At 33.7% G+C, this 22,154-nt stretch overlaps 1 protein-coding gene across 1 annotated transcript in view; it reads left to right on the forward strand.

Annotated features, from left to right (window-relative positions):
- Positions 1-3,951: 3,951 nt before the first annotated feature.
- CCDC178 (coiled-coil domain containing 178) overlaps positions 3,952-22,154 on the forward strand; it is a 158,028-nt gene continuing 139,825 nt past the window's right edge. The window contains 9 exon segments of the mRNA XM_027675643.1: positions 3,952-4,030; positions 10,662-10,815; positions 13,700-13,705; positions 13,952-14,046; positions 15,247-15,275; positions 15,441-15,640; positions 18,486-18,577; positions 18,580-18,704; positions 20,625-20,700. Of these exon segments, the coding sequence (XP_027531444.1) occupies positions 3,952-4,030; positions 10,662-10,815; positions 13,700-13,705; positions 13,952-14,046; positions 15,247-15,275; positions 15,441-15,640; positions 18,486-18,577; positions 18,580-18,704; positions 20,625-20,700 (856 nt within the window).

Raw genomic sequence — 22,154 nt, forward strand, 5'->3', positions numbered from 1 at the left:
CAGCGACCATGGGAACCGGCCCAGGTTTATTAGTAGCTAACAAAGTGTATAGGAAAGAATTAAACCAAGATGAGTTTTTTTCTTTGAGACAGTAGTTCCCAAATTTTGGACCATGGAGCAATGTTGACTGTTACAAGACTTCATTGCACAGTCAACCTCAGTAGCAAAGTTGTAACTGGAAATGTGTAAAATCGATATGATTTCAGGGCATTGGCCGTGCAAGCACTGCAAGTTGGAAAGCACTGATCTGGCAGAAGTGGGGTACAGAGCAGGTTCTGAGTTTCCCTCAGGGATCATAGAATGGTTTGGGTTGGGCCTTAAAGATCATCTATTTCTATAGCCCCTGCCATGGTCAGGGACACTTTCCACTAGAACATGTTGCTCAGAGCCCCATCCAACCTTGCCTTGAATGTTCCCAGGGATTGGCTCATGGAAGCAGCACCTGGAGGCTTCACTGTTGTGCTTCAGCAGAACATACCCTGAGTAGAAATCCCTTCTTGTTTTCCTGTATTGATCATATTGAGATGTATGTTGAAAGTTTAGGGGCTGGTCGTGACCCCAAATGAAAATCCAGTATGTGATCATCTTGGGACTGGTTGTGTTCTTTCAAATTGCCCTGACTGGAAAACGGAATATGTTTGTTAACACAATGAGATCCCTTTTTTTGCATAAGCTTTTGGGAATTGAGAGATTTACTAAGGGTTTGGAGGTGCTTGATTTGTAGTCCTCTAAGAATATTCCTCATAGAGTTGCAGTATGGCTGTCTCTAGTGAGACTGCACCACTATCATGGCAAAAATGATACATGTATCTCCTAAGCCTGCTTCCCTGCTGTGGGGCTCTCAATTTTTGTGCTCTCATCTTTTCAGAGCATACAGGCTGTGTGAGATTAGAGTTTTCCTAACTTTAAGATCTGGTATTAAGATGTAGATATGATGGTCAGTGGTATAGATAGTCTTCTATAAGCCTTTTTGTAAAAAGCTTTCAGACGGAGTTAAATGAAAAGATGACATGGTAGCAGTAACTGCACTCTAGATGGTTGTTTCAGGGTTGATATTTTGCATAATAGGACAAGTAGGTCTGAAATTGTTGAAGTGAAGACAGAATGAGGGTAGGTGTCCCCTTTCGAAGGGTGATGTTAGAATTTTATTTCAGCTTGTAGGCTAACCATATGCATCTGAAAGGGCTTTGCACTGGCATAGTGGATCACTCCCATCAAGGAGATTAAAGGAACTAAAGATTATGCCAGCCTGTGCCTATGGATAAAAAGTTAAAGCTCTTTCTCTAGCAGAACCTGGATGTTTATATGACCTTTAACTGTGTACATAGTGTGAACTATTATGTATTTGAGAACAAATCTGTGGTAAAGAAGAAATTTAGAGACAGAATAAATATAGAAAAAGTCTTTCTTGCATTCTTTTTGCTCAAGTATGTAGCAAAATCTCATGTAAAGCTTAGAAATTTACTTATGTGTTCATTTTGCTGTGTGTTTTTAGTTTTGCTTGAAAATTTAAGTTGAATTGCTAAATTATGGGACACAAACACCAAGTAAAGGTAATGATTACATTTTCTAGAGAAAAATTTTTATAGTTTAGGATGTCCCACTTTGGAAGACAGATGGTGAGAAAGAATTTGTTTGAGTGAGCAGCACCTCCAGTTAGTTTGGGGATATTGTTGGTTTTTTATCTATCACTACTTTTCTACTTTTTTAGTCTTTTTTTCTTCCTCTTCCTTTTTATTATTTTATTTTATTTTCCTGTCATGCAGCACTTTGTCCCAAAGCTGTCATTTTCTAAAGGTTGTATGGCATGACAGATACAAGAATGTACTCTTAATGTAGCTATATTCAGTTGTGTAATTTAGTCTTTCCTTTAATGTTGAATCCTTAAAAAAGGAGTCTAAGACTGTATAAATTAAAAATATTTTCTCTTGATTTTCTTTTTAAACAAGTTTTCTATATAGCATAAAGAATTAATTAGTGGCTAAGATCTAAGCAGTAACAAAAAATACATCTTACACCAACTGAACAAGAAGGTGTTTGTAGTTACAGTTACTCAGCACTTGATTTGGAATTTGGCAGGATCTTCTCTTCAAACTAGAAAACACGCAGATGCAATTTCATGTTATTTAGTGGTGTGTTGTGTTCCCTTTTTTATTTTAAATCGATTGCATGATCCTGCCAAATTTTCGACTCAGTTTGTTTCTCCAATCTTTGCAACTAAACTATTTATATAATATACATAATGGATAAAATTACTATTTAACTTCAAGTCCCTCTGAAACATAAAGTAATAAAATACATGCAGCTTAAAATGGGAAATCAAATAGACATGGATAGGCATTTTAAAATGTTTATTTCTCCTTTTTTTCCTTCAAAAGAGTATAGAAGTGACAAAACCATGTATTATCATGACACTGTAGAACAATGGAATAATGCTGACTGCAAGCACTTAACTACATCATTCTTTCTCAATATGGACCCAATGGCTTGATGGAGGGGAGCTGCAAGCATTCTGGAGGACAGGGTCATTTGGGATTTGAAATGATCTTGAGAAGTCAGAGAACAGGATGCAAATGAGGAAGAACAAGTACAAAGTACCATCCATGAGCAGAAATATTATGTACAGAGGACAAGGAAATGCTAGATAAGGTACCTAAAGTTCTGTAGGTTGCAGTGCTAAACATGAAAACCAGTGTCATGCTGTTGTGATAGAAGCAAGATCTTTATCAGGATATGAAAACAAAAGAATTGCCCACTCTTCTTGGAGGAAGAGAGTAGCAAAACAGTTGGAAAGTATAATCTCTGAGGCAGGAGGGTGTGTGTGCAAAAAATTAGAAGAATTTTGTCTGTTTAGTGTAGAGAAGGAAAGAGATAGCAGTTCTCAAATGCTTAGGGAGTTGTTTACAAGATGAATGCAATCTGTTATTTTCTGGGTCCAGACAGATGTGACAAGGAGATTACATTATACATTAAGATAGCTAACTAATGACAAAGATGGTTAAGTTTAGTTTAAGTTTGCCTAGACATCTTGTAGAAACTGTGACTAAAAGATTTTAAAACAGATTTGAATGCATCTGTCAGAAATGGTTTAGATTTAGTTGAAATTGCCTTGGATCTTCCAATCCATTGAGGCATTATTTTGCAAATAGAATCTGTTTTCACCTTCTTCTATGCTTCTGTCATCATTAAAGAGAAAATAATTTCTCGACCTAGTTAGAACCCATCTACTCTGTCATGGAACTTTCTGAATGCTTAATTAAATAATCAATTTCTTTTTTTTTGTTTCAGATCCTTTGTCATTTTTATGTGGATTGTCACTTTGTCAGTTTCTCTCTTTTTTTTTCATTTAGTTCACATTTACTTTGTCACCTTTGTATTTTTTTTTACTTAGTCCTTTTCCCTACTGTGTAATATGTTTTCTAACCTCACTTGCAAGCACTTTTAATTCCTTGAATGCACTATCCCACTGCTTTTCTTTGCTATTGCCAGCACCTTCATATTCTCTTCTCTCACTTGTTTTTGTCTTTTTTCTGTATTGTTCTTTAGTACGTATGTACAAAATCTTGTCTTTTTCTTTTTCACCTGTATATGTTTTACTTATAAAATATTGAAGTTTAAGAACCCTGCAAAACACAGTTTGATAGAAATGTTATGAAATAAATGAAGGCAGTCACTGTAGGGACCCTCCAAGTAGAGAGGTGGGGGTTTTTGTGTATTAAAGAAAACAAAGTATATGCTGTCAATGCATATGGTCTGCCAGTGCCTGTACTTCAGTAGCTTTTGTCTATTCCAAGGAGATTTGACAGATGGCTAGGATCCTCAAAGATGTTAAGTTCTTCCAAGTTTCATGAAAATTGGCAGACCAAAATTATTTCCTTATCTGAAAGAAAGAAGTTATAAATTAGCCATTTACATATTCTGTAGGGTAGCAGTCAGCTGACTGATTGAAACATGTCTTGGATAGCCAGCCAAGCTCCAAAACAGTCCTATGCAACATGCCCAGAAGAAAATATCAAAGGAAGATCGATTGGTCAGACTCAGTGACATGGAAGGGAGCTGGGCTTCTGTGAGGGACTGTTTCACATATACCAATGGCAAACCAGACTTCACTGATTCTAATGATCATGGGAATGCTATAAAGTGTTTTTAGTGTTGTTTCTCTGTTATTTGTAACATCAGTGAGGCCATCTCTTTAAAAATAGTGATTACTATGAAATTTCATTTGTCCATTCTTATTATTTTATTATAATTTTTTTGAGAATCTGTTATATCCTTCAAAATTTGTGTGGCTCAGTTCCACAGTTCATTAATACTTTGGTCTATTCATGCCAGGACAGTCTGAGGAAATAAGGTAAACTGAAAACCATATTGTGGGTACTTCAAGTTAGAAGCATGATACTGTGTGCTAAACAAATTCTTGGACTTCTCCTTTGCATTTCTTTGTTGCAGTGTATTGGATGATTGCGGGTTTTTGTTCAATGTATGACAGCTTAAGAAAGAACTTAAGTTTCCAAGACTAAAAGCTTTCAAGTAGAGATTTCTGTGTTGATTTTAACCATGATGTATTTGTCTGCTTATGTGTTCTGTATTACCAAACTCTTTGTGAATGCCTGTTTGTATTTCTGAATATTAAAATGAAAGGTACTGATGATAATAAACTTGATAAGTATAAGGTAACTCTGAAACAATACGATCAGTACTAAATTATTGAGCAAACAAAGCTAGAGAAGGGAAAGGATGAAAGAATTCTAGTGTTGAAGTAAAAGCATAGAAATCCCACTGTCCTACTGTTGATCTATCCCATGGTGTTGTGGGTTTGTTTTGGATTTGGGATTTTTTTGAGACATTTAGGATTCATTCTGGGATCTGATAAGGAAGTGGAGAGGAATTTGTAGATAATTCATAGGTTGGTTGAATTCAGTTAGTTTGTTCCTGCTGAATACATATTTTGTAATGCTGCTGAGAAAATTGTGCTGTTATAAGACTGAGTTTCAGCATGTCTAGAGTGCTTTTTCCTTTTCTACTATTTCTTAAAACTAAAGACACAAATAAGTTTGTCTTTATTCAATGTGAACCTCACTGCAAATGATAAAACCAAAATGTTTCCCAGGCTGTTGGCTGTGTTTATTTTTACTGAAGTTTCTTTAGCTGTTTCTGGATGTTTGACTAATAATATATTTTTATTCTAAAATAATAATTTGAATTTAATGACAACAACAGAACTGGTTTAATTATCAATATAAAAAGATAACTTAAACAGTACTTAACTAACGGTTTAATAGAATGCAAGAAAATATACTGTAATTATAAAAGAAAAGTGAATGAGTGAATTAAACAAGAATATGTTATGTTATGTCTATAAATACTTGATCTCGTTTTTTGTTTCTTCATTACTCTATTTTTAAAATATGGAGTTAAGAACTGTCTTCGTTTCTAATGCTCAGAATAAGAGATGTGATTTGTATGAACATATGCAGCAATTATGCCAAAACTAAATTTCTTCAGTTCTGTGGTTACTATGGTAACAAAAATTCACTGTATTTCATTTAGACATATACAACAGAATAGAAGATGTTTGATTTAAGATTTAATAACCTTTGCAAAAATACTGTGCTATACTACATGATATTTTAATTATGTGTGAGGGGACAGATCAAATAACTAACATGCTTAGTAGCATGAACATTGGTACTAATAATCTTTAAAATATATTTGGATGATTCTTGTGGTAATAGCAGCTTGGATGCTAATTTCTGACAATTAGATTAGATTTTTCTGCATGATCAGGGAGATTGCTCCTACTGCTGTGAGGTCTCTTTGGCCCCTCAGGAGTGAGAATGAGAACAGTAGTTCCCCTGTTATCTGGTTTCTGGCCTTGGAACGTGTGAGGAGGGACACTGAAACAGAAAATTAAGTAGCATCTTTAGTCAGAGATAGTTACGTTTTTTATGAACCCATGTCACAGAATGTGCTCTTAGTCTTAAGGTATTTATTTTCTCAATATAACTTGGTAGAAGTATAATTCATCTTTTCTGACTCATGTCAGAAAGGTGGAACTCAAGAATACGTAGAGAGAAAGACAAAGTGAATCATTCATGACTATGGCACAGAATACCTGGATTTAATTGCCTTATGTATTAAAAATTTCCTGTGTCCTTGACTTTTATCCTGTGTAATTGTATGTGGGTTGGTTGGTTTGTTTGGAGTTCAGAGTTGCACTAAGGTGTGTGGAAAAAGAATAGGGATTAAGTTTACTGAGGTGCAGACTGTCTAGCTGGAAAGAACCACAAGAGTAGTGGAATACTGAAAAAAAATCAAATTGATTTTGATACGGACCTATTGGAAGTATTTATATGATAGCAGTGAGAGCTCAACTATAATATTTTTAGTTCTGAATATCATTAGAAGTTTGTAAGAGTACATTATTGGATCTTCATTGCCTTCTTAAAGATTAAAGTGGTTGGTATAAGGAACTAGTTCTTGGGATCTTGTTCCCATGATAGGAATAAAGCACAACAAAGAACCTAAGGACTTTTTCCTGTCTTTTGCTGATTTTAGTAGCAATTCTTATAGTTCTGTTAGAGTTGGTGGTTTATATTAAACCCTGTAAAATTCTACATGAAGCCTTGTTTTCAAGTGGGAGGCCAGACTATCACTATAACAGATTTTTAATCCTTAATATTGCTATTTAAACAACACCAAGTACTATATTGGAATATCTGCACTAAATGTAGTTTGGGGGAATAATTTCAGGGATATCAATCCCTTTCTGTGTATTCTGAAGTAAACCTGGGCTGCATTTCAGTGTTTAAAATGATTCACTGCATCACTTGAGGACAGGCAGAAATTGCACAAGAAATTCTAGGAACCTAAAATCACATGGTAAAATACTGTTTTTTCAGAAAGGGAACATTTGGAGGTCAGGAAATGATAAAGTGAAGATTGTTCTTGGGATGTTAGCTTCTTTTAACTATGATTAGGTTATAATTTTTATTTAGGCTGACTGCATTTTGTGGAAGGAGGAAAAATTCCGACTCAAATGCCATAGTTACAGTGGAGCTGAGATTGATGAGAACATTTTAAACAAGTATTTGGCCATATCTATTGTTCTTATGAGGTAGATAATCTCAATTTGCGCTTAGTTTACTTCATAGGGAATTAGACTTTTGGTGAAAAGGTAAGTATGGGAGTTGGTGTGAAAAAGGTTCTTGTAGAATAAGCTTTTTATGAAGCATATTTAGGAATATCCCAAGTCTCTGCCTGAGAACTGGCTTTTATGATGAGAAATAGTAGCATTAGCTTATGTTAGGTGGATTGAAGTACTAATATCTGAATTCTGATTTCTTTTATTGGAAAAATTTTATCAAGGATTTTTTTTTTTTGCAAAAATTATGTTAGTTTCTCATCCTTCTAATTGAGATGTTGGTATTAGAAATCTATTTTTAGCAGCTGACAAATTATTTCTTTTATAGTAAAGTACCAAGAAGGTAATTAAAATGTTGTATGTGTTTGCTTTAGTTATATTCATATTTAATAATATATAAGGTACATATATTGATAAATATATAAACATGCATCTCTGATAAAAGATTTTTTTTCTTCTTCTTTATGGAGTTACACAGAATGACTTTTAGGAATTATACTGTAGTAATATGTCGGTTAGTTTGAATTCTGTAAAGCAGTTAGTGCAGAATAACATTTCCCTATGGTCAGAGGTATATATTACAGAATCGTGAGTGCTATCTCACTGGATTTGGCTTAATTTTTCTGTGTAAGACAATATAATTTTTTAATTTTTTTTTTATTTTTATGGCTACAGCTGTGATCATAAATAGTGCAATATGCTCTGAGCTCTCAGGCACATGGTGTGACTCTTGGGGTTGTCCTGTGCAGGGGTAAGAGCAATGATCCTTTTGGCCCCTTCCAACTCAGCATATTCTGTGATTCTGTGAATATTTATATGCATTGAGGTTAAGACTGTCAACAGATACTAAATGAACTATGTGCTGACTAATTTTTTTTTCATTCCTCAGATTGAAATGATACTTTTGTCATCAACTGTGTATTTGTCCACTATTTTTTTTAAGTGGGTTATTTTGTGCAGGGGAATGCATTATTGTGTTTTGTAACTGATTGCTTCACAGACAAGTGATGTTCTCACCTTTTTCTTAACACATGCTAGCATATCAGATAATAGTCTGTTCATACCTTAATCTGAATATATTACTGGCTATACAAGCAACAACAAATTGAAACTGTTTCTTAAACTTTTCTTCTGGATTTCATCCTTTCATATGTAGTATTTTTCTCATCTTTCTTCATTTCTCTACAGCTATTCTGTCAATACTTCTTTTTTTAGTTTCACATTCTTTTGTATTCCTTGTTGGAGCCTTGTTGGTCCACCTGTCAGGATGAACCTTTAGGAGATTACAATTTCATTTTGCAGAGTCCAAGAAGCTGACATCCTGTCACAGATGTAGTTAAAAATTCCTGCCTGCCAAATCGACGTATTTCTTTGAACAACACTGAACCCTACCATTGAAAATAATTGTTTCATAGAATTTAAGAAGCCACCAAACTTGAAAAAAAACCATTACTGTGCAAATGACATGCAAGAATGACTCATATAATGCCTTTCCCATACATTTCCTGAGGAGAGTTGCATAGTTGAAAATATGGTGACTTGAAACTTTGTTATATGTATTATAAATTATCTCAGTTATATGTTTACATGGAAATAAGTGGATTTTTTTCCACTCTTACATGTCTCCTGTCCAGTGAGATGACAATGTTTCAGGCTACAAGCTTGTGAACCTCCCTTCCACCAACAGTTTCTTAATTAAAATTCATCTCATATGTTATCCATTTTGTTTTCATGTTTTTCCAGTCACTGTTGGTTACAACTGTCATCATAGGATCCTAAATAACATGTATAATTTAAAAAGCCAGGTCACATAGGTTGACATTGCATTGTTTTTATTTTTACTTGCTTTTTAACTGTAATTTCATTACTTAAATAGGATCCACTCTGTGATTTGCAATGACATCAATTGTTTAGTTGCTGCTTTTCCCTTAGAAGGACAAGTGAAAATGGATTTGCTAACCTTTAAAAATACCTCTGTTACATATCACTGATGTATTCCACTTTATATTTCTAGCTTGCTTTTATAAAAGGATTAGAAGACTTGCATGTAAAATTCTTGCATTTACCAAGGATGACCAAAGCAGTAAAAAGATAATGTTTTTTAATTAAAGCCCCTCAAAAAATTCCTTTCTTTTTTAAATGGCTGTATTGTTAGTTTCATTAGTGATGTAAACAGAATTAATATAATTACATAACAGTACAAGCAACTAAGTGAAATTAATTTTGGTCTTAAAATCTGAACTTGTGTGTTTGGCTTCAGAGTATAAGAAAGATATAAAGTCTATAAATGCTTTGTTAGGATTGTGCTGTGCAGGCATCCTGTGAAGGTTTCTGGCTCTCTAAACAGGCAGAGCGAGATACTATGAAATAGGTTTTGTTATCCATTTTAGTGGGCTGTCTTTTCAAACAAAATATTGCAAACCACCTGTTCTATTCCAGTAAGGCTGTTTACGATAAAGTTAAGTTAAAAGAGTCTTATGTAACATAAAAACTTTTAATGTTTTAAGCTGACACTTCAATTAAAACACGGAGATTATTCTTAAAAAAACCCAAACAAACAAAAAAACCCACCAAAATCCACATATATGAAGGTTATCTGGTTCTCTTTTACTGTTTAATCCCAATTATTGTTATTTTTGGTTCATTTCCAAGGCATATTGAAGCATTGTATCCCCCTGAACTTAATTAGGTTAACATTTCATGTTTGTAGGACAGCTTCTTAGATTTTTTAATAGCTCTTCTGCTAGGTTTCAGTATCTTGTTCTCGTTCCTGACACCTCTGCAATCATATTCCTGTTCTGTGTATTAATTCAATAGTTAACATTCAATAGTGTGATACAGAATCTTTTATTTATGTAGTTATAAGGCTAACAGAGTTTAAAGAAAACATAATTGTGAAATCCGCATGTTCTCATAAAACAGTTCATTTATGTCATGTAGCTTTAAATTCCCATCACGGGAATTACTGTTCCTGAACTTCACCCCTTCATAAGGTTGAAGCAAACATTTGCTGGAACTAAGTATTGTGTACATAAGAGTAGTCTAAGCTTATCTCTAAGGCCTTGTGACCTTTTCAATTTTGCTCTGGGTGTTTCTATAGTAGCTGTTCCCTTTGCCTTTTCGGGTTGTGAGATTTTTTTGTTAGAACAAAATCCTTGCTGAGGACTAATGTGAAATCATAAAAAAGGATTCATTTGGGACTAATTATGTAAAATTAGTTGCAGTAAATTGTATTTTGACCTGAGCCCTCTTTATCATATCTCATGTCTTTGAAAATATTCCTTCATATTCCCCAAGCATTTTTTCATCTTCCTTGTATTTGAGATTGTATTAAAAAAGGATAAGTTTTTGAGCAAATTGTGTGCATAGTAGTAGATGTTGCTGTTACATTCTCTGGTAGACAATTTCAAGACCGAGGCTAACAAATTTGCAAATTAAAGGAAGAAAACCAGGCATGAGAAAATCTGATATCAGCCTGCATGTTTAGGAACCTTCTGTCTTCTCTTTCTTTCTCCAGACAAGAACAAGTGGATCAGCACAAGGTGACATAGCTGTGCTTTTGTAAATACTACATTAGCCTGTATTAACAAAATTATACATCAAATTCAAGAGTTAGAATTAAAGGAGGAAAAATGCTTTCAACATGTACATTCATGGTTGAAAACGGCCAAGTCCTTTTTATCTTCATAGGAACATATAGAGTTAATTATAATTACTGTATTGATTTTTATAAAATTTTTAACTTCATGTCTTATGTACTCCCCAGAATAGTGCCCCGGAATTTAATTTACTAGTCATGAGATGTTTTTAATGTACTTAACAGTATTGGCAAGTGGAACTATCTTATTGCAATTAATATAGCACAATATCATAATGTGATATCCATGCATCATAAAGATTAATAGATTCATGTACGATGATTCAGAGTCAAACTGATTCAGTGATATCATCTGGAAAATAGTTTTGGTTACTAATTTTGAGTAGATAGTCAAATGGAGCTGTGTGCCATTTTCTGTAATTTACAGCAAGAAATGTTTTTTCATGAGCAGTACTTAACAACTCCTTGATTGAAAAGTTTCTTTAATATGGAAAGACATGAAAATGTTGTGGTTCTTTCTCTAGCAGTACATGATGTTTTCTTAGTCTATACAGATTCGCACAAGTTAATAGAAGCAAAAATAAAGGGAAGTTAAAAAATGGGTAGGTAGGTGAAGAAACAGCCCTATATATATCATTGAAGAAGCTTCCCATTAGCTCCTCTGAGAACATGATTAGTATAATTTAAATAATTCACTTTTACTGGAAAAGTGTTTTCCAAATGTTAATAAATTTTGCATATGTCTACACTGCAGCAAGAAGATCTGATAGCTGCCTGCACAGACAAGTTATATTTAAATAATTTATCTGCAATACTGGCAGTAATGTCATCATAGCAGCACATCAGGAAAGCTGTCTTAGATTAGTATTCCACAAATGCTGTTAAATACTCTGCAGGGAAATTTCTGCAGCTGCAACAGAGATGTTAGAAGAATCCAAGGTACATGAAATACAGTCACATCTTAATTTACAGTATAGACATTTATTTGATTTGAAAATTTATATTGCCTCATTCACCCTTATTTTCTATAATGTGAAAACAGTGAAATTATTTCAATGTCATATTTTTGTCATCAATGTACATGAATTGGATAAGCATTGACATGTCCAGATGTTTATTAATTTTAATATTAGCTTGTTTCTGTAAGTCTCGTGCATATTTTCCACATCATTTCTAAGTTCTTGTTACTAAATATACAAAGATTCAAAATAGTCTAAGGCCTTTGGATGGTGACATCAATTTACCCTCATTTCAGCTTGGCAAAACAAAGGGAACCAAGTAGTTAAGAAAGGGAGTAGAAAAAAAGTTTGAATGCTGTCATAAGATTAGGAAAAAAACCCAAGATTTTAAAATCTTTTTCTTTCCTGGTTTCCCTATACTTCATACCATTAATAAATGCATAATTTTTGTGTTTTCAGGGTAGTTTGCTAGTTATTTATGGTTAGTTCAAAAAACTTTTTTGCATTTGAGTGACAAAATTCCCTTGAATAATACTCCAGTGTTTATAACTATGTATCTGTAAAGTTAGAGGGTGAGAGAGGATGCTTGTTAAAATCAAAATAGAACATAGATCCTAAATGAAAAACAGCAAGTTGAAGAATTGGACTTTTTTTCTAGATACTGCAAGTATCTAGAATATATATGAAGTTTATAAAGGTTATAAAATTAATTTAAAAATGCAAATTTAAAATGTAATTTTAAAACTAAAAACTCATGCAGGTTTTTTCTAAATTTTACATACTTTTTTCCTAAGCCTAAGTTATGATACAATGCAATACAATACAATGCAAGTATATTTAAAAGCTAGGTTCTCAGAAAGTACACAAAATAAATCTGAGTCTGTGATTTTAATTTTTCTTGATGCAGGGTACTTTATGACGTAGTTCTAGTTAGATTCTCCTCTTCAAACTCCTCTTTTAATCTTTGTATCTCGTGCACTGAGCTTGTTGTCCTGACTGTTTTGCTTAACAAATCCTGTATATCCCTGCATACTTTTACTTCATGTAAGATACACCTATTGATTTATTCTGTGTTTGCCTACTTATCCAATTCCTGTTTATCAAACTCCTGCTTCTGTATCTAATTTGATATGTCTTCAGGTCCCAATTTTCCTGCCCAATGTCTTCCTATTTTCCATTACTGCACAGATTTTCTTTTTTCTTATTCCCTGTAATTTTGATGTATTTTGTGTTGATCTAGGAAGGCTTCAGTAGTATTTCTCTCAGTCTGGTTCTGGCATAGACTTGTTGGCTGTTGTTTCTTCATGGCAAATGGACTATTTTGTGGAGTTCCTCCAAGTGGAGTTCTTTCAAATATAGATGTGTTCAAGTTATGCTTGTATGTGTGATGTAACACTGTGACCGCAGGTTCCATTCCATCTTAGCTGCATATGAAGGACCTTCATGCGCCCTTTGAGCTGCACATGGGCATAAGAGGGTGGTAGTTATCTTTCCTTCCCTTGTTTTCAGCTCCAATAGGCTAATGAACCCCTTAAGTTTTCATGAGAGTTTTGATTTGCTTGTGTTCTTCTTTGATTTCTTGTGTTACTTCTTTCCCCTTCTCACTTGCAGATTAATTTTGTCCTGATCTCATTTCAATAAAACCCTCCTCAACTCTGCTTTTGGGTCTCTCAGATTTCAAATGCTTATCTGTTCGAATCCTATTTAAGCCTTATGCCTTGATTATATTTTCTTCCTATATCTAAAAAAATCTTCTTTCTTTGTTGTTGACCCTAAACTGATGACTTCCCTTAAACTGATAAAACTAAAACTATATCTGATGTGCTGTGCAAGGTATCTGTTTCTGCTCAGATAGAGCACAAGATGCTTCTGCCGCTTAGAAGAGTCTGAAAAGTACAGCACATATTGCTCCTGCATGTTTAGAACTTGGAAAGAATTACAGCTTTTCTACAACAGTTTCTCTTTGGCAAATTCTTGGTATGAAGACAAAAACTGAAGATCTGTGTAAGTACAAGATGTAAAGAAATCTGTTTCTTGTATTTCTGTAAAGAAACATGAAATGCATCTATATGGGAATTGTGATACTAATAATTCTTCTGTAAGACTTGCAATTATTCCATTTAATTAACCAGCATCTAAATGTCTAAGATTTAAGAAAGGAAATTTTGACTTAGTGGAAGTAATGTTTATTTAACAAAGCTAATTTAAATTCAGTCTAAATTTTTTTGTGACAGTGGCTTTTACCCGCAGGATAACAAAACAGTTCAGTGCTGACTCTGTTGAAGATATCTGGTCATCATTATCCACTAAGTTGGATTTTAAAGAAGCTGACGTAACTTATGAAGGTAAAAATACTTCATAATACTCGGCTGAGGGATAAAAGTTACTTATCCTCTTTTAATATGTGCTTTGCATTTGTAATAGTGGTCGCTTGTTCCCTGCTCCATGTCTTACGTAAATGATGTGAGTATCCTTTGAAATCTGTATGTATCATCTGTCAAGCTGAAAGACACATACATTTTAAATGATATATTAAGTATTATTAAGTCATCCTATTTGCAAGAAGATAATTTACATTTCAGTATTTAGATCCATACTGTATTTTAACCCATCTGGGATTTGAACCAGCTAAACTAGTTATGTTAGTTGTTGAAAATTCTAGAATTATTTTTTTCATTTATTTTCTGTAAAACAAATAACTGCATTGCTGTTCTGGGGTATTTGTAGCATAATCCCAACAAAGAATTCTGTTTTGTACAGTTTGTGTCTTTAGTCACAGTATATGTTTTTTAATTAAGTTTTAAATATTAAAGAGATTATGTGCATTTTTTTTAAACCAGTGTGCAACCTTTTAAGTACTACTAGCCTGAGGCAATCCCATCTGCAGTAAATTGTGTGATAAAATTTTTCTTGACAGTAGTGAGGCCAAAATTTCACTCCAGATTTTAAATGGTTTTCCTTGTTTTCAATGCTTGCAGTTTTAATCAAAATAATTTAGGGAATTATTAACTGGGGAATCAAAACAGAAATATCTTGGACTCTAGCTGATATAACTCCCATTTTTTATAGATGAGGACAATGGATGATGACCTGAAAGAATCTTTTATCAAAAAAACCCCAACAAAACAAAACAAAATGAAACAAACTAAAAACCAAACCAACCAACAAAAAAAACCCCAAAACAAAAAAAAAAAAAACAGGCATTTTTGATGGCCATATTTCACAGAATGGAGTGATGATTTTGTTTATCACAAGCAAAACAGTGCTGTTGACATATTATACTGAATGTTTGTCAGTCTCCAAAGACTTTAGTGAAGTAATCGAAATTAAATAAGTATTCTTGAAAAAATTGAAACAGTTAGGAACTTGTACTGTTATTTGGATGATTACTTACCCAAGCAAAGAGGCAAAGATGAAAATTTTGTGCTATGTATATTAATACATTTTTGTTGCATTTTGCACAGGAAATAAGCTGGAGGAAAATGCTACTGAAAGATAACATAACTGAAAGTTATGTTTGTAACCAGTTGTGCTTGCCTTGATAGAGGTGAAGAAAGAAGTTGGAATTAAGAGTGTGTGTTTAAGCCTTCATAAGGAACAATTATAATGTATTTTTAAGGACAGAAATTTAGCCAGTTGTGCTTGCTATGAACAGGCCAACTTGGTGTTGAGAATGTGGTTCGACTAAAGAGCATATGATTAAGCTTTCATAAAAAATATTTTTAATGTATTTTTAAAGATGGCAAAGACGTTAACTTTGAAGCAGGAAACAGAAGCTTTGCTATTGGAAGTTACTGAGCTAATTAAGCAGCTGGAGGCTGATAGTGAGGAGGGAGAAAAAGCTTTGGAGTTGAAGAAATAGCGAAGGAAAAAGCTCGGCATGAAAATTGATTGTATGTCACTTTGGAGGCTTCAGCAACTCCTCGCAGATGTGCAAAAAGGTATTAGTATTGAAACTAAGAATATTTGTTATTTTTCAGTAAATTCATTACTGAGAGTAAAAATTATGATGTGACTACAGTTGTGTTTACTGTAACAGGAGTACAATATTTACTCTTCTGAATTTGGTATACTTGAATAAATATCTGGAAAAAAAAAAGGGACATCTGAGAAATAACATAAGTGTAAAGAAGACACTTGAGATGATAATAAATACTATGTTTGGGGCAAGAAATAAGAAGCCAAAACATAATTCTAAAAAAATGCATTTGAATTACATTACAGATTAAAACAGAAATAAATAAATAATTTGTTTTGAGAAAAATTAAGCCATGATAAATTTGAACAAAGTACTTATTTATTTGATAGAAATTGACATAACCATTGATAGGTATCCTTGAAATCCCAGATTCTGGGGATGTTTACTATTACCTTTTGTGATGAACAGGCATCCACATTAAAGAAAAAAAAAGGGGTGGGAAGGGGAAAGGATCTACTTAGCAGTTTGCTGTTTGTGTTCTGGCTCATGGGCAAAAGCAGGTACTGTCTGAACTTAGGCTCGTAGAAAAGCAGTGTAATTTATCACAGTAAGTTCCCGAATATAAAATCACGGTTGTACTCTAGTGCATATTCTGATGCATATCACCCTGAGATTTTTGACAAATATCTCACAGTCCAGAGTGTGGTGGCAGTGCAAGAGTCTCCCAAAACTATGTTTACTGATGGGTAAACATTAAGTGAAGATCAGTGTATAATGAAGGCAAGACAGTCCCAAATGCTTCCTCCCCCGTCCACAAAGGTGAAATGTCAGATAGTGCACGTCCTTAACAATATATGACAAAAATTTTTGTTTGTTTGTTTGTTTGTTTGTTTTAGCCATTGTCTAACTCTTGACTTGGAAATTAGAAACCTGTGTTAAGGTACTACCAGTTTGCAGAGATTGCTTTTCTTAAAAGCAATTGCCTCATAAGAACTATTTAAGATGCCTTAAAAAGAGAGGAGGACATTGAATAAAGAATCAGAACTAAAAATCATTGACAGGATAGAAAATGCTTTCATGAGCAAATCCTGTGGCAACTGAAAGGTCAGTTTTACAGAAGTAAAGAAATGCAGTAAGAGAAGGTTGATAATATAAGCTTCATTCTTCAGCACAGTAGCTCAGGATTTTTGCTGCAGAGGTGTTACTTTTTACTTTTGATGTTCCTACCTACAGCGAATGCAGCTGTAAATAATCTCTCTGTGTTGCTACGCATTTCTGTTTCTTTACTGTTTAGCATTTTCTATAAATATCAAAAGTTTAGAATAGTAGAATATAATTAGCACATTTTCAGTTCTGTTAATATAAGCAATGATACAGTATTATTTTAAATTTTTTAAAGCAAAGTAAAGCAGCATGAAATTTGGCTGTGAAAATTGACCAGTTTTTTCTCCCTTGATTTATCAGTGGGCTATATCAGTATGGTGTCATGTCCTTGAAGTAAATTTGTAATTTTCAGGATTATAACATTTCACAGTATTATTCATAAGACAAAAAATATGCTAACGTGGATTTGAGGATAAAGAGAAAAGACCCTCAGGGATGTTATAATTATCCATAATCTAAGTATTACAAACCCAGGAGATTAATTAAGAGTTTGCGTGACCTATTCAGAGTAGACACTGAATCCTGTTATTTCTTCAGACTTACCTTGATTTCCATTGTTACTAACTCCTGCTGTATCTGTGTCCTGTAGCACACTCGCGTAATTACAGTGATGTAACCTATCTTCAGAAATTACCTTCTCTGAAGTAGAACAAAAGTTCAGTGTAAACCATATTTTATTCATCTTAATGTTCAATATCACTTTGTACGATGCAGAGAAGCCACTTGTTCATGTAATGTCTTTCTAACTTTTAGTAGAAAATTACAATTTGGCAAATTTGTGATTTATGTCTTGTTAACACAGCAAAATTTATCAACTGTTAAGGGACTGCACTGAATATTCTACAGCTACTTTCAGAAGTAAAGTATTTTTTACATCAGTAAAATATGCTTCTCTCTTTCAAAATTATGGCCAAGTACACTTCTCTTGAGATGTTATCTGATTTTTTTCTCATCTGATAATTTTACTTTACTTTTCCTAGTTTCATACCAATAAATTTTCCATCAGCTGCTGCATAACACCATCTCTAATAAGCTTTTTTATTTCTAAGCAAGACAAGATATATGTTGTTATTCAGCAACCAGTGGTCTAGTCACATATTTTCTTGTAAAGACCCATTGGAAATTTATACTGAAGTCAGAAAATTAAATGCAGCAAACTGAATTAAGACTGACATGCTTCTGTGTGGCAACATGAATATGTTTTGTTTGTTGGCTTTGAGTTTGTATCCTTAGTTTATCTTTTTTGAAACCACGTTTAGTTCACGAAGTGTCCCTGAACTGAAAACAGTTTTCTTATTAAAAGGTTGTGGGATCTATACTTGCCCTGTTCTTCCTGTGCATCAACATATGTCATACATCAACATAGCTGGAGGCTAGGAAGCTTGGTAAAGCTGTTCTTGTGTCATAATAGCCTCCTCTAGATATGCCTTAAGGCTAGATGTTTTCATTTCCTTCTTAAACCAAAACCACCCCTGGCTTTGAACATTTGTTTGATATACATACTAGGATAATTAAGTATGAGTTTATAAAACAGTTCCAATCCTAATGCAATATTTGGTGATCTTTTGTAACCAATGTCCTTTTTCGGCCTTCAAAGTAGTCCACAGTTTCAGCATTATGACAACATATTTCCTAATCTCACTAGGTATTTATGTTGTCATTCAGATACTCACATTTTGTTGTGCTAATTACCTTTTTAATGGGATATGAAATGTGTGTTCAAGATATCTTGGAGCTATGATGGCATTTTCATAGTAAAAGCTGTCAGCTGCCACAGGTACAAAACCAAATACTTAAGAAACAGCCAACTGAGAGATGCGGGAGAATATAGACTCCATGAAGAAACACAGCCCTCTGCTGGAAGAAAAGCTGAATCTAAAGGGTGAAACTGTGAAGGATATGTTACTGGTGTATGAAAAGGTAAATACAAATCATATGAGCATGTTTCTTTTAGAACCTTTCCACTACATAGCCGCATAACCTTTCAGAAAACAGCAGTCTTTTCGAAGTATCAAAGTCTGTTATAAATTTAACATGCAAAGACTGTGGACTGTGTGCCCGTAACACTACATACAGGCACTCAGTGCAGACAGAATCTGGGGAGCATAATGCTCTTGGCCTTTAATAAATGTCTCTTAAGCATACATGGAATGTAATGCTAACTTTATAAGTTGACTTCATGGAGGATTTTTCATGGGAAAGATAGGAGACACATCTGATATTTGCATAGATTCTGCTCACATTTCTCGCAGACATCTGTGTTTCAGAATATGGAGATGTCAAAAAAAGTTAGCAATTATTCTTAGCTACTCATGTACATTTTTCCTAATTGATTTGTTTATGGTATTTAATGATTGTAATATTAATAATAATATATTATTTTTGATAATAAATGCTAATGTGGATTATGCCAGTCTAAATAATCAAAGTGAAGCAAATTTCCATGTAGCTTAAAACTGATTTCTGAAACTGGAGGGATAATGTTTTTCTTCAAGTTCAAATGTTAGTGATAATTATTATGTTTTCTATATATTTTCTATGTAACAAATCTAGAGTGTTGTATCTTTTTCAAGATATTTACAGTTTAAAATGGTCTCTTTTTTTGTAGGCAATTCATAATATTTTTTCTTTTAATTTGTTTTATTTTCAATTCATATTTGGATAACTCCACAGTCATGTCAAAACATTTCTAAAATGAAAAAGTTAATTGCCTATTACACAAATAATATGAGAAATATCAAGAATTAGTTCTATCCTATGAAACAGTTCACAGTTCTATCAGTGCTATGAGATATGTTTGAAATACTAATTAAAAATCAAATTGATAACTTTTTTAATTTTATATCCTTTTTTCTTGTTAATGCCTTAAAATATATTATATGCAGTTCAAATATTGAGACGTACTAAAATACAGCTCCATAAGTAGACTTAAAATATTTTTTCCAAAGACTCTTTTGAATACCTACTTTTTTTCAGAGCAGTTTTTTCTGCATATGATAAGAAGATAGACTTGGTGTTACTGTATTTATATGTATTTATTTAAGACTATTTATATATTTGTGTTTATCTTATTCATATATTTAATTTCCACAGAATTTCTAATTGTCAAGTAAATTATCTGTGGCTTTTATTGTGCTGCAATTTATGTAGTTAGTTACTCAGATTTGGGTTTTCTTCCCACAGCCTTAAAAAAGCAGCTGATACTTAGTTTTCTTTGCAATTAAAACAATTCTGTAATATTCAGTCTCTTTTTTAATATCCAGAGAACTAGTTTGAGCAGTGAGGTGCTAGATTATAATAAAGATTTTATATGATTTTATCTATTTGTATTTGTAATATTTTAAAAAGCAGAGACAACAGACATGCATATCTCTATTTGAGAGTTGTTACAGAGTGTCCCAATACTATTAAAAATATTGAAAATTGCAGTCATTGTCAGCGTTGTCTCAGGCTCCTTCTTTACAAAGGTGACTGCCAGGCTTGCACAGCCTCTGTTACATGTTTCAATTATGATTTTGTCAGATTGCTGACTGAAACCTCAGTGGCTTCTTTGCACATTATTTCTTTCTTTCTGCTCCAGAGGTCACTAGCTTCCCATGAAAGTAGCCACCTTTTCAAAAGAACTCCAAAGTTTTGTAACAGAATGAAAACCCTCTTGCTAACATTTCATTATATTACGAAATTTTGCAACACATTCTGTTGTTTTTCCTGGGATTTCATCTTTAAACATCATTTTTTAAACTGCCAAGAATCAGTCAGATCTTGAAATTATATTTTCTTTTAAACATTATGTATGATTTTTATATAACATCTTTCAGAAAACTTGTTTTATTTTCTTAGGCATCAAAAATATACAGTGATGTTCATTGGGAACTCATTGGAAAAACCTTTGCAGGTTTTTCCAAAACTTGGCATGGTAATTATGGAGTATATAAATCTCATATAAGTCATGAAATTTGGTCCATCTTATTCATTCAGAACTACTGGGGTTCACTAGGAATTTATATGCCAGTTTCATAATTCAAGTTGCGCTATGCGCTACCTGAGTTGGGTCAGCATGCCCTGTTCTGATATTCCAGAGAGTTAATGTTATAAAGTGCCTCATATACAGTAGTGGCTAAAAACCTGTCCTGCTCACTGATGCTTCATTTAAGGAAGTAAGACTAATGCTAATGGTTGAGTTGTACGTGCAAACTTGTGTCCTTTGTAACCTCATTTCAGTAAATGTTAATTTCTCATCCATTTCAAGGGACTGTCCCATGTAACTCCTATTCCCTGTTTCTTCTAAAGGATCATTTTCATTCAAATTCACTACAGAGTTGGCCTCATTAGTTTACCTAAGAGCTGTAAAGGAGCAATTACAGAGCTGAAGAAAAGATTCTTGTTACTGAATATCTTATTTTTTTAAGAAATGAGGACTTTAGAAAGGTATCTGTTATCTGAAGATCCATTTATCTTCTCAGGTTAGTGCCATGCCTCTTCAAAATGAAGACACTGCAATTCTATTGCTGCAGGATGTCTGTTTCCCTACACTGATCAACTCAGCTCACATGAAGTACTGTGAACACAATATACTCCCTGATCATTTGTAGAGGAGAATTATGTTTATTGGATAAACAGTGGAATTTCATAAAGTTCTTGGCAACAGCATTATATTCCTCCAAGAGATGGGCCATCTGTGTCTGCTAGACAATTGGGTGATTCTAGAACACTGTGACACTCTTTATGCTTCCAAATGTGACTGTGAACTACAAGAGCTACTCTTACCACCAGCACAGGTGGAATACCTGTAAAAGCTGTTATTCACTTCTGCTCACTGGATGCCTGTTTGCCAAAGATGATTCTCGTCTGCATGTATCTAAGAATCTTATGCCACATATCAACCCATCTTTGCCAAGAAAACATTGAACTCTAGAAGTTGTTACTGTCAGAAATAAATGTGGTCATTTTTGTTGAGTACAGGCCAGCAGCATGCTTGCCAGACTTTCTAAAAATTCAGAAAGTAAGCAGCATGAATAATTTATTGTCGTGGTTTAACCCCACTAGGCAGCTGAGCCCCACACAGCCACTCGCTCACTTCCTCTGAGCCAGGATGGTGTGGAGAAGCAGAAGGGTAAAAATGAAAAAACTCATGGGTTGAAATAAATACAGTTTAATAGAAAAAACAAAAGCCACAAAGACAAGCAGAGCAAAACAAGGAATTCTTTCATCACTGGCAGGCAGGTGTTCTGTCGTCTCCACGAAAGCCAAGCTCCATCACATCTGAGCATATGCTATGGAATATTCCTTTGGTCAGTTGAGGGTCAGCTGTCCAAGCTCTGTCCCCTCCTAACTCCTTGTGCCATCCAGCCTGCTTGCTGATGGGTTGAG

This window comes from Neopelma chrysocephalum, unplaced genomic scaffold (assembly GCF_003984885.1).
Source record: "Neopelma chrysocephalum unplaced genomic scaffold, ASM398488v2 Primary Assembly neopelma1_22, whole genome shotgun sequence".
Classification (NCBI taxonomy): domain Eukaryota; kingdom Metazoa; phylum Chordata; class Aves; order Passeriformes; family Pipridae; genus Neopelma; species Neopelma chrysocephalum.